The sequence below is a fragment of the Eptesicus fuscus genome, chromosome 14, assembly GCF_027574615.1.
Source record: "Eptesicus fuscus isolate TK198812 chromosome 14, DD_ASM_mEF_20220401, whole genome shotgun sequence".
Classification (NCBI taxonomy): Eukaryota; Metazoa; Chordata; class Mammalia; order Chiroptera; family Vespertilionidae; genus Eptesicus; species Eptesicus fuscus.
This window is the reverse complement of record NC_072486.1, coordinates 17,424,232-17,436,683: the sequence shown is the minus strand read 5'-3', so window position 1 is coordinate 17,436,683 and position 12,452 is coordinate 17,424,232. Positions and strand designations below refer to the sequence as shown.

At 34.6% G+C, this 12,452-nt stretch overlaps 1 protein-coding gene across 3 annotated transcripts in view; it reads left to right on the top strand.

The window, feature by feature from the left end:
• The window catches only part of AHR (aryl hydrocarbon receptor), a 39,463-nt gene extending 30,143 nt beyond the window's left edge, over nucleotides 1–9,320 (top strand). For all 3 annotated transcript variants that reach the window (XM_008148426.3, XM_054726499.1, XM_054726500.1), the window contains 6 exons: nucleotides 725–855; nucleotides 2,497–2,699; nucleotides 3,374–3,483; nucleotides 3,690–3,831; nucleotides 5,217–6,411; nucleotides 8,553–9,320. In XM_008148426.3, coding sequence (XP_008146648.2) covers nucleotides 725–855; nucleotides 2,497–2,699; nucleotides 3,374–3,483; nucleotides 3,690–3,831; nucleotides 5,217–6,411; nucleotides 8,553–8,696 — 1,925 coding nt within the window. In that variant the 3' untranslated portion in view covers nucleotides 8,697–9,320. The remainder of the gene's footprint in view (nucleotides 1–724; nucleotides 856–2,496; nucleotides 2,700–3,373; nucleotides 3,484–3,689; nucleotides 3,832–5,216; nucleotides 6,412–8,552) is intronic.
• The last annotated feature ends 3,132 nt before the right edge of the window (nucleotides 9,321–12,452 follow it).

The window sequence follows — 12,452 nt, the reverse complement described above, 5'->3', positions numbered from 1 at the left end:
CTAAATAACTAAAATTTAAAAAAGGTAGTTTTGGTGTTTTTGATATAATTCTATGAAAAGAGGCAGAGAGCCTATAGGGGCAAGGAACTCCTTGGTGAGGGTAGGAAGGTAGTGGGAAGCCATGTGTCTGTACCTGTAGTTCACACAGGCTGGTGAGCTATGGAATGTTTTTTTCTACAAAAAATGAATGATTGTATTATTTATTTTGTTTATTTACATAATGATTTTATTTGCTATTAATAAAAAAATGAATATATCTAAGGAATATGACAGCCATTGATGACTATCAAGTGGGAAAGTGTTGCCATACTCAGTAATGCATTTTATAAAATTACTCATACTGTTGTGAAAAATGGGAAGGAGTGTGTGTAAAATGTTCTGTGTTTCAAAAGGCACACAATTTTTAAAAAGCAAACTAGCATATCCAAGTATAGAAAAAAACACACCCTTTTCTCAATGTAAACAGTGTTTCCAGAAGTTTGTGGAAGTGTTAGAAAGAAAATAAAATGGCATTAAAAAATGGGAAAACTGTTAGCAGTTATTGGTCAATAGAAATTTTAAAAAAACTGAGTAAATTTTAGTTTCTTTTCATTAGCTCCTTTTGTAAAAATGATTATCTTTTTGTACAGACTCCAATTTAGAAATTAACACAGATTTCAACTATCTAAACACTTTATTTTACAGCAAAGTGGAAAATAAATTTGTGTTGCTGTTATTTCTCCAGAAGTGAATGGCCTCCCCCAGCCAGAAGTCTACTGTGACCCAGACCAGCTTCCTCCAGAAAACACTTCGTTTATGGAGAGGTGCTTCATATGCCGACTGCGGTGTCTGCTGGATAATTCGTCTGGTTTTCTGGTAAGATGCAAAATCTTACGACCCTGTCTTTTACTATTAATGTATAGAAATAAAATAGTTGAAATGAAACCAATATTATTTGGTTATATTTGAGTTATATTGGCTTTAAAAATCTATTTCATTAAGTAAGGAAAATAACTTTTAAAATATCATTATTTGTGATTTTTTAATCTTTTCTATAACTCCAAAACCACACAGATTGAGGGAAATAACCTAGAAGCTTGTATTTTGCCTACTTTTAGGACTTTTTAGGAATATGATGATGAACTGTGTAGCCCTTCTTTAATAGAAGAATGCTTACTCTCTTTGGATGTAATGCCTCCTAGACAGAGAAATTATACTGGCCTTTTCCACATGGCTAGAAAAACTGCCATGTAGAAAAATGGTTGTACATTCATGATTGCAGAACCATCATGTGGTATGAGATGCTATTGCCTGGTCTGAGCACCTGGGTAGGATACTGAGACTGCAGATGGTCTGCACCCTTAATATAGCACACTCCAGAAGAGAAAGTGCCCAACTAAGTTTGGGAGACAGTTCTCAAGTTTTAGATGAGTTTTCTTACTGCAGGACTTTTCAGAGCCTTTACCAAAGGTACATATTATGCTGTGATCCTCAGTGGAGATGATCATTGAACCCTTTGTGAGAAGGTCTAGTTCCATTCATCTTGGAGCTTTTCATCAAACTGCAATACTTGGCTTCCTAGGCTACCTATGACACATGAAGAGGCATGCAAATCTGTGTCAAAACTTGCCCTGTTTTTTATTTAGAAAATAAAGGGCAGCATAGCTATCCCAAAGTGTATCCCCAGCTCCCCAGAAAATATAGCACACCCCACCAGCACAGAAGAAAGAGACTACAAGGTATGTTGCATATTACTTTTGTGAGTTATCAGGAATTTGAAACAGATAATCAAATCTTAAACATTACCAAACAATGATTTTTGTTTATGTCCTAATGTTGCAGACCCAGAGTTAGAATTGCTTTGGGATAGTTTTCATAGTATTGATGATCAATTAGTATGTATTTTCTGAGATGGAGTATGAGTGTAATTGGGTCTTTTCTTTCTTGTGCTGTTATCATACTGATATTGGAATTATTCCTTGGCCTCATTATTACTGTTTTAAACAACTAAATAGATCATGCTCCTGCTTAAATTGCATTTGTTTCCTCTGTCTTCTACAATTATTCTCTATCTCTACTCTGATAGAGCTCTGCATTCTTTGTGATTTCATGAGTCATTTTAATGTTTTAATAAAACTGTATTTGAGCTGTGGAATATAGTTCATGTGTGTTTGAAAATTAGTATGTACTTGATCACCATTTATTCAGTCAGGAAATATATTTTGAGTGCATGGTGTGCAAGCAGCTGTGCTAGGTGTCAGTGATGGGGGACTTGCACACTTAGAAAATGATACAGGTATTCTTGTTGTGACCATTAAAAAGCCAGGAGTGTTTCACCTCTCCTTCCCTTCAGAATAGCCCTCATACTACTTGAGGATTGTTTTCCTGTGGAGAAAGGAATGAAAGAAAATAGCAGTTGTCAGCTTCAAGAATCTTAGATGTGGCCAGGACTGAGCCTTTTAAAAAGGAATGATTTTAAACTGTTAATTTTAATGAGCTAACTCTTGTGTTTTTAAGGCAATGAATTTCCAAGGGAGGTTAAAGTACCTGCACGGCCAGAACAAGAAAGGGAAAGACGGGTCGGTGCTTCCCCCTCAGTTAGCCTTGTTTGCCATAGCCACTCCACTTCAGCCACCCTCCATACTTGAAATCCGAACCAAGAACTTCATTTTTAGAACAAAACACAAACTAGACTTCACACCTACTGGTTGTGACGCCAAGTAAGTAAAACTTTTCCAGTTTTGCTTTTATTAGATGTATATATTGTACAATGCAGCAAGTCTCTCCTAGAATGTAAAATATAAAGTGTAGATTATAATATTGTACATTATTATAGTAGCTGTTATTTCATGCTCTTTCAGTATCATCTTTAAAATAATTTCAGGTTCATCAAATAATTTTATTCTTTCATAATTTTTTTATACCACTTGCCCCAATTTCTATGTCAACGATGATGTGCTTAAGTAGTAAGATTGTTAGTTTTACATTTTAAATTATACAAACTTTATTTGAATTTTAGCCCTGGAAGTTTAGTAACTTCCAGAGATTATGTTTTGATATATGAATGCCTAATATCATACTCCATGTCATTGCTTTTTTCCCTTTAAAAATGGAGTACAAGCATTCTAGATTTTTACTAAAGTTTTTGTTTTCCTACATAATCTGCTCTATTAGTTTTATCTTTAACTTTTGTGGTCTTTATTCAGGAGAAGAAAATGGTCTAAAACTGAAATTTGTAGCCAAAGCAAAAGAGAGCAGTTACAGAGATTTCCACCTGCTAATGTAAAATTCTGAGTGTTAAGTAAAACCTATTGCAGCAAATAGCATATAGCTGACACCATTTAATATGAATGAAGTAACAACGTAATTTCAACTTCATTTATCTTTTTCACAGAGGAAAACTTGTTTTGGGCTACTCTGAAGCAGAGCTGTGCATGAGAGGATCAGGGTATCAGTTTCTTCATGCTGCTGATATGCTCTACTGTGCTGAGTACCATATGCGGAGTAAGTTGTAGTTCCTTGTTAACATGTCCATAAAAAGGGCATATACCCTGTGCATGTTTCAGGAAACTGTTTGAATAATTGTCTACTCAATATCATACCTTTATGATTAACTGCTCTACAGCTGCCACAGGAATATATAGTAGTTGATCTTTGGTGATAAATATGTCAAATTTGACATAGATAATTTTTTTTCATTTTTATTTTAGTGATTAAGACTGGAGAGAGTGGCATGATAGTGTTCAGGCTTCTTACCAAAGACAATCGATGGGCCTGGGTCCAGTCTAATGCCCGCTTGGTTTATAAAAATGGAAGACCAGATTACATCATTGCAACTCAGAGACCTCTAACGTAAGCACAAAGACTTAGAATGCTTGCTGTCATTGTTTATTTTAATAACACTTTAAAAACACTCTTGCTTAAAAACTTAAATTCTAAGAGAATTTACTCTGCAAATAAAAATTAAAAAGTTAGAATAATACTAGTATGTTTAAAAGGAGAAGACATAGGTGAAGAACATTAAGACAGAATTGACAAACTTTACTGAACAACTAAATATGTAGATCTATGGGAGGAGAAGAAAGAAAACTTCAGGAAAGATGGAAATCTAGTGCCATCTGTAAAGTAAATATATCATTGCTTTGCTTAACATAGGTTTTCTAAGCAAGCATTGATTTTTAAGTTTCTTACATATTCTGGAAATGAGTATTTTGTCAAGTATGTGCATTGTAAATTTTCTCTAGAGAAGTGATTTTTGTAGGTGGCTTTAGATAAGAAATCAAGATCAGTTTTCTTTTCCTTTTTATATCTATTAAAGCCCCACAATATTTATGAAGCAATGCCTCTAGCCATAATTTACAGTGCCACAAAGTTTTATGTTTATATTTTAGGTTGTAGTAGATAATTTTTGCAGGGGGAATCATAAACCTCCCAAATCATCTGTGGTGAGTATATTAATGGATTAAAATGAAAGCTTGTACACTATTTAAAAGTTGGATATATATGTCCAGTTGACCAGTAACATTTATTGAAAATGCCATCTTTCCTCTCCTGCACTGCGTTTTGATCAGATGATGTGTTTGTGGTTGTTTATACTTTTGCAATCACAGCACACATCATATCTAAGTGTATGCCTTCCATTTTGATTGTATAGGATTTTTTGTTCTTCAACATTGCCTTGGCTCTTCTTGACCACTTTTTATTTTCATAATACATTTTAGAAATCAATTGTCAGTTCCCACCAGAAAAATCTAAAGGGATTACAGTGAAACTCTAGCTCATTTTGAGATAATTAACATTTTTATAATACTTCATATTCCAACTCATGAACACGGTGGATGTATGTATATTTACATAAGGGTACATGGTTGTGTAATATTTACCTATGGATTGAATCTTGTACATCTTATTAATGCTATTCCTCGATATTTGATGTTTTAAATGATGTGAACACACAATTTTCATATTGTGAATTATGCTAATCTTTTCCTTTATAGCTTCTGGCTTTTGTGTTTTATTTAGCGATGTCTCCCCCACTCACATTCCCAAATTCTTGCAGTTGGTGTTTATGTTGAGATCTTTGTCCTAACGACTACACTGTTTTTTTGGGACAAATTCTAAATCATTTAAATTTTTCCAAAAAATTTTATGGCACTAGGAAAATGTAATTGACAGTAGGGAAAAGCACTTTTATTTTGACATACACTGTATTTTCCTTGCTGTTTTTGTAATTTTAGAGATGAAGAAGGAACAGAGCATCTAAAAAAACGAAATATTAAGTTGCCTTTTATGTTTGCCACTGGAGAAGCTTTGTTGTACGAGGTAACCAACCCCTTTCCTCCCATGACGGATCCCTTATCAATAAGGACTAAAAATGGTGCTAATGGAAAAGATTCTGCTACCCAGTCAACTCTCAGTAAGGATTCTCCCCATCCCAGTTCTGTCTTCAGTGCCATTATGCAACAAGATGAGTCTATTTATCTCTCTCCTGCTTCAAGTAGTGCTCCTTTCGAAAGAAATTTTTTAAACGAATCTATGGACACATGTAGTAATTGGCTGGACAGTATTGCACCAGCGGGCAATGATATCCTGAAACATGAGCAAATTGGTCATTCTCAGGAAATGAACCCGACACTTTCTGAAGCTCATGGAGGGCTCTTCCCAGACAATAAGAACAGTGACTTGTACAGCATTATGAAACACCTAGGTGTTGATTTTGAAGACAAACACATGCAGCAGAATGAGGAATTTTTCAGAACTGACTTTTCTGGTGAGAATGACTTCAGAGACATTGACGTAACAGATGAAATCCTGACGTTCGTCCAAGATTCTTTAAATAAGTCTACCTTTGCGTGTCCAGGTTACCAGCAGCAGCCGTCCAGGGCGCTGAACTCAAGCTGTATGGTCCAGGAGCACCTGCAGTTGGAGCAGCAGCAACTGTGCCAGAAAATGAAGCATATGCAAGTCAATGGCATGTTTGCAAATTGGAGCTCTAACCAATCTGTGCCTTTTAATTGTCCTCAGCAAGACCTACAACAGTATAATGTCTTTTCAGACTTACCTGGGACAAATCAAGAGTTTCCCTACAAATCTGAGATTGATACTATGCCTTACACAGAGAACTTTATTCCGTGTCATTCGTCTGTGTTAGCACAACAGTCCCAGCGGACACAGGTAGACTTTCCCCTAGGGAATTTTGAACCATCCCCATACCCTACTACTACTTCTAACTTAGAAGATTTTGTCACATGTTTACAAGTTCCTGAAAACCAAAAGCATGAACTAAATCTACAGTCCACTCTAGTAACTCCACAGACATGTTATGCTGCGGCTGTGTCCATGTACCCATATCGGCTGGAACCTCAGCAGAGCAATATGGCTCAGATGCAGTACAATCCAACCATGCCAGGCCCACAGGGATTTTTAACCAAGGTAAGGATGTTTTCAAACGATGTATTTATCATGTAAGAAGAATCACTAAAAGAGTTTATTTAGTTTATGTCAGGATGACTTAATCTATTATCTACAGCATTTATATCAGAACATTTCTAATTATGTCTGTGACCTACTTTTTTTTTTATAAGCCAGTATGTTACGAACGCAAGTACTAGTATATCCTATTTAGCTGAATTGTAAAGGAGAAAGCAGTCAAGGGCTGAATATGTCCTTAAGTTACCCAGTAAAAGTAGTTACAAGTATATTGTTTAGAATAGAGATTTTGATTTATCTTTCTTGATTTTTAAAAATAATTTTCTTGGTGTTTTGATATATAGCTGAAATTGGGTTAAAAGGTATTTCTTTGCATGCCTTTGCCTCCGAAGGTCACTGGAATTTAATTCTAGGCTCCTTCGTATTCTCTAGCAATCCCTCTGTCTTATGTGCCACAGCCTCCTTTTATCCCATGAGGGGAAATGTTTTTTTCTGATGTTCTTAAAGGGGCAATACAGCTGGCTTTCTATCACGGGGCCTGAGGTTGATGTTGTATTTTTACTGTTTAAATGTGTCATCAAAACCCTTCTAGCAGCAAGCACACTTTAAATCTAAATCACTTAAAAAAATGTTAACCTAAGTAAACCTGAGCGTATCTGCTCTCTCTGGCCGCGCAGGAACACAGCATGTTTACATTTATGCTTTTCCATTATAAAATAGTTCATTTAAAAATGTATTTAAAAGTTTAGTTTTGAAGAACATCCTGACTAACTATTTCAGCTTGCTGTGAAGTTAATCATAGGTAGGTACCTTAACTCATTCTCTTAAGTGGTAGAGAACTTACTTGTGTAATATTACATTTTGAACAGGGCTCGCATTAGCTCATGAGTTCTCTACAGTGATCCCTTCACTACTTCTTAATCAATAATAAGAATTCTGTAGACCTATATCTCTCCCCCTCTCTGCTGGGTAGCCATTTTATATGTGGCTAGTCCCAGATGAGGTGTACTAAAAATATCTGCCAATTTTGGGGATTTAATTTGAAAAAAAGAATGTTGAAATTATGAATTTCAGCTGTATTAGGTTAAGGAAAATATATTTTCACTTTTTTATGTGGCTCACATTTCCATTGAACAGCACTGCTCTAGATAATACATTTAGAGTAACTTATTTAAGATCCAACATTCTCTGGGCAAATAATATACCTTCCATTTGAAGACTTGACAGAGTTGCCATCATTGAAGATCTAGATTATGTGGGTATTACTATATATTTAATATATGTTTTGAAGGATCTTTGAAAGTAATCAATATTTTGATTACTGAAGCCTAGTGTTAAAGGTAGATTTTATTTGAAGGAACTAATTTAATCTGAAAGTTTCTATAACTCTAAGTATGTACTCTAAAGGCTCTGGTATCTATAAAACACTACAGAACTATCTGTGTGTCCATCTCCCCCCGTAGCAGTTATAAAAACCAGACCAATTTCATTGTAAGATGGCAAGAAAGCATTTTAATAACTTGATTCTGAAATTAGGACAGTAATCATAGTGGCCCTAATTACAGAATCAGGTTATTAATTAAGAAATTGGTTTAGGATATCATACCCATGGTCTGAGTAGTAGGAAATACTTAGGTCATCTGCAGTTCCAATGTAATAATCTCAAGTGTAATAAATTCCCTGGTCCCCAGAATTTGACCGAGATGAAATCTGGTCAAAGTCAACTTATTACAGAGATTATACAGTGTGGGGCAAAAGTAGGCTTATAGTTGATCAGATAGAAAATAATATACGAATAAACTCTGTGTCATATTGTATACCTACTTTCACCTCACCCCGTATTACTTATTACTGCTACTCTTTGATTAGTTTCTATCCAAACTGAAGGCAATGCCTTGATCAAATGCTCTCCTGATATATGGAATACCAAATCTGAAGGACACAGTTACATTACTCATCTGTATCATCTATTAGAGAAACCAAAAGGTTATAAATGTGCTAATATATGTGCTCAGTATATTTTCATTGAATGACTTAAAATTTAGCAATAATACAGTAATTTGAAGTTTAACATCATGTAGGGTGAAGATTTTAAAAATACATTTTAAAGATCCATTCTAATAAATTGCTGTTTTTGTTTTCAGTTTCCGAATGGAGTTTTAAATGAAACCTATCCAGCTGAGTTAAATACTATAAATAACTCTCAGACCACCACACATCTTCAGTCTCTTCACCATCCATCAGAAAACAGACCTTTCCCTGACTTGACATCCAGTAGATTCCTGTAATTCAAAGCCCAATTTTTACCTTGGTTTTGGTTTAAAAGGTGGAAGATTACAGTTACTAAACTGTCAATGTTGGACATCAGCAAGTTCACATGGAGGCATTGATGTATGTTGTTCCCAAACCACATTTTAATGTTTTTCAAAGAGGAATTAAAAACATCAAAATTACATAGACTGTAATCATTCAAATAGAAAGGATATGCCACAGGCTGGTGAGATACCATCTACATTTCACATTCTGTGAAAAAGTTTTTTCTATTGGAATTATTTCTGTCAGAATAAAAAGGAAATGCTTTTGAGTTTTCGACTTATGAACCCCAAAGTTACCAAAGTAAACTATTTCTCATATTAAGTGGTTTGGTGCTTTCCTTCTTCATTGTTCATGTAAGTGCCTCAAAGTTTTTTCTACCTATAACACTGTAGGATGTATATTTTATATACAAAATAATGCTTTTTCTTTTTAAAGTTAATAACATTTTACACAAGTATTATTTGCATTTCTTAAATTCAATCATTTTTATTAATCCAGGCATGTTTTAACTGCACTATTTACCCACTTTCTTCAGGTAAAGAATAAATAATGACTGAAAAGATAATTATTTATTATGAATAAACTACTTGCTTCTAGACTGTAAATGTTGCTCTGTGCCTTACATTGAAAAATATTTTAAAGTAAAATGTCTTTTCAAGTTATTTCTTAATTATTATGTAAATATTAATAGCACTAAAACTTCAACAGTGTTTTCAGAAGAAAGATATACCGCCCTTTACCTCTGCTAAAGTCTTCACCCTGGTAGTTGAATGGTGCGGCATGAAAATCTGCTCAAGTGACCGCGTTTCTCAGCCTACAGTGAAGAAAGCAGGGGCTTGATTTCTGGGCCACTGAGTAAATTACCGCAAAGCACCCATTTCAGTGTGTGTACATTTTTTACAAACTGTTTTACATCTATAATATTTTAAGATAATGGTATGTTGACTTTATAAATTTCACTTCTTAGTTTGCACTGTACTAAGAAGTGAAATTTATATTTGTGGAGTGTTAAGATTGAATATAGCAATGTTTGGTGCAAAGTATTGCTATGAATGAAATAAATGGTGCATTGTATGCTTTACAATGAACAAAATTATTTGTAAAATATTTTTAATTTTTCATGTAAAAATATTTCATATTTTGTATGCATATAATGTTTTACATATTTTATCAAATAGTGAATGCAACCCATTTAAGTTGGTATTACAAAAAAGATAATCGTGCAATTTTATTAATTTCAAACATTAGGTTGTTTCTATGGTAGAGTGACCTTTATTATCAGTAAGGCAAATTAATCACCCTCCTAACTACTGTCCTCAGGTGATTTAAAAGAAGTGCCACCATCTGACGTTCTTTTATTCAACTGTGATGTCAAGGGTGTAAGACAGATTTTGCATGTGTTATAAAAAAAACATGATGGAATCTTAAACTGAGATGTAGGATTAACATACATTTTTCTTTTTTTGTAAGTTAATGTACATAAAAGTGGCTTCAGACAATATGTATGTCAGTTCTATGCATTTTCAGTCAAAATTTTGAATCTGTAGAGTCAATGTAAGTATTGAAAACAACAAATTTGCCTAAAACATTTCATATTTTGTTTCCAGCATGAGGTGTCACTGAAGATTTAGACCAGAGGGTCTAGATTAATAATCCATTTTTACATTTAAACCTTTCATTGAAAGTCTTACAGCATTTTTGTTAGTCTTCCTTCGTGTCACTGGATGAACTGGTTAGTGGAAGACAGGCTTTTAAAATTGTGAATATGATGACAAGCAATTGTACACATAAAAAATATACAATATTACTTTAAAATTTTATATCTCCTTAAAATAACTAAAGCTTATCTAAGAATAATAAAATCACATTAAACCAAATACACCTTTGTCTACATTGCTGAGTGTGCCAGAACAAAGAGAAAACTCTGCTATGTTGAGGGAGTGTTGTTTTTTTAGATGGCGTGCACTTCTAAGAACCTGGATGCGTCTGATTTGAACTTTTCCTATACGAGTGGTTCTCACAGCACCTGAACATGGACCAGTGTTCTGATGTATTATGAAACTTGCAGTCGTTCCTATGCACAAACGTAGTGTTTTTCAGTATTACTAACTTGTAGGTAAATGCTTTCAGGGCTTTTCTCTTTCCTTCTAATGTTACTGCTTTACATATGCCATGCATACATTTTTAAAAAATATGATTTATAAATATCCTATTAAATAAAATGGTATGTAATAATATATGGTAATAAAATAATCACCAAATATTGATATCGTTCAATGTAAATTCTTTAAATTCTTTCTGGTTCATATAAAGGATGTTAGTATAGTATTATAACTATGTTAAGTAACATAGTTATAAAGGCAATCTATAATGTTGAAGGGTATGTTGTCAGTAATTAATAAATTTCTTATAAAGTTCTGCCCCTGGATATATAAAAAAACACTTTCAGTAACATTACAGATTTAAAATGCTTCTGAAATGGATGATTCTAACCCTAACCCGTGTTAGTTATATTTAGTGCTTTGATTAGAGTATACTGTCCACAACCTACACTCTCTAACATACAAAGGAAACACTATGCCTTTGCTGTTAAATTTATGACTGCTAAACACCAATAATTCTGTAATTAAGATTGTCTTAAGACAAATTTCTGAGAAAAACAGTATCTTATTCTAGCAGTAAGTATATTTTGTTATGGTTTAGGCTTATCCTTTAAAATAATTAGATATTTTTCTCAACAACCTAATAGCAAGTTAGCATCATATTTAATTTTGAACATTTTAGAAAAACTAATACTGAGTCTTTTGTCAGGTAAAAATCCAGATAGTCGTATTTCTGATCTCTGCTTTCCCTCACATGCCTCTGTCAGCATGAATGACGTCTGCTTGCCCTGTTTCCACCAGCCTGCCCAGCACTGGCCCAGGGATGGTAGCTGCCTCCAGGACTAGGTGACACCTCTCCTAAGTTTTCTCCCAATGTGTGCAGATGGCCTTGCCTCCAGTTTTACTAATGAAGATCATCAAATAAAAATCCTAACATCCTAGGTGTGTCTGTACCTTCACCTCAACAATGCCACTATCCTTGGTCTGTTAGGCTCACCTCCAATAGATGGGGAGGCAAGGTTCCCCTAACTCCAAGGTTCCCACCCTTCCTTTGCAGTTTTCATGCATTTAGCATCCACATTTCCCTAGTACAGAGCCTTCTCTCCTTCCCTAGAGCCCTGGAAAGAAAAATTTGTCCCTCCTACATCACTTTTCTTATTAAATTCATTATCTCCTGTCTCTAAACAATTTTTGATCTCCTGAAATCTGGTTTTGTTTTCTACCTTTCTATGTATGGTTTTGTTGAAGCTTAACTCCCTTCTTACCATAGGCTGATTCTCAATGGCCCTGCAACCAAAATGCACCCTCAATGAACATTTTTCCCCCCTTTTCACTTCCATGATTTTAGTTGTGCTGCACCTTTCACTTTTGTTAGTTACTCTTCCCCCCCCCCACCACCACTATTCCCACCTAGCAGCATTCTTGGTTATGACCATTTGTGGTTCTTTCTCTACCTCCACATACTGTCCTTTAGGAACTCATCCCTTCTGCAACTGCTATCTTTCACCTCTTTAAAAACATGAAATAAAAAGAAACCTTATCTCCGATGTTTATGGAGCATTCTTCTCCTTTGAGAGCATAGCAAAGTACACAGACTCTGGAGTCAGACTGTTGGCTTCAACGCAC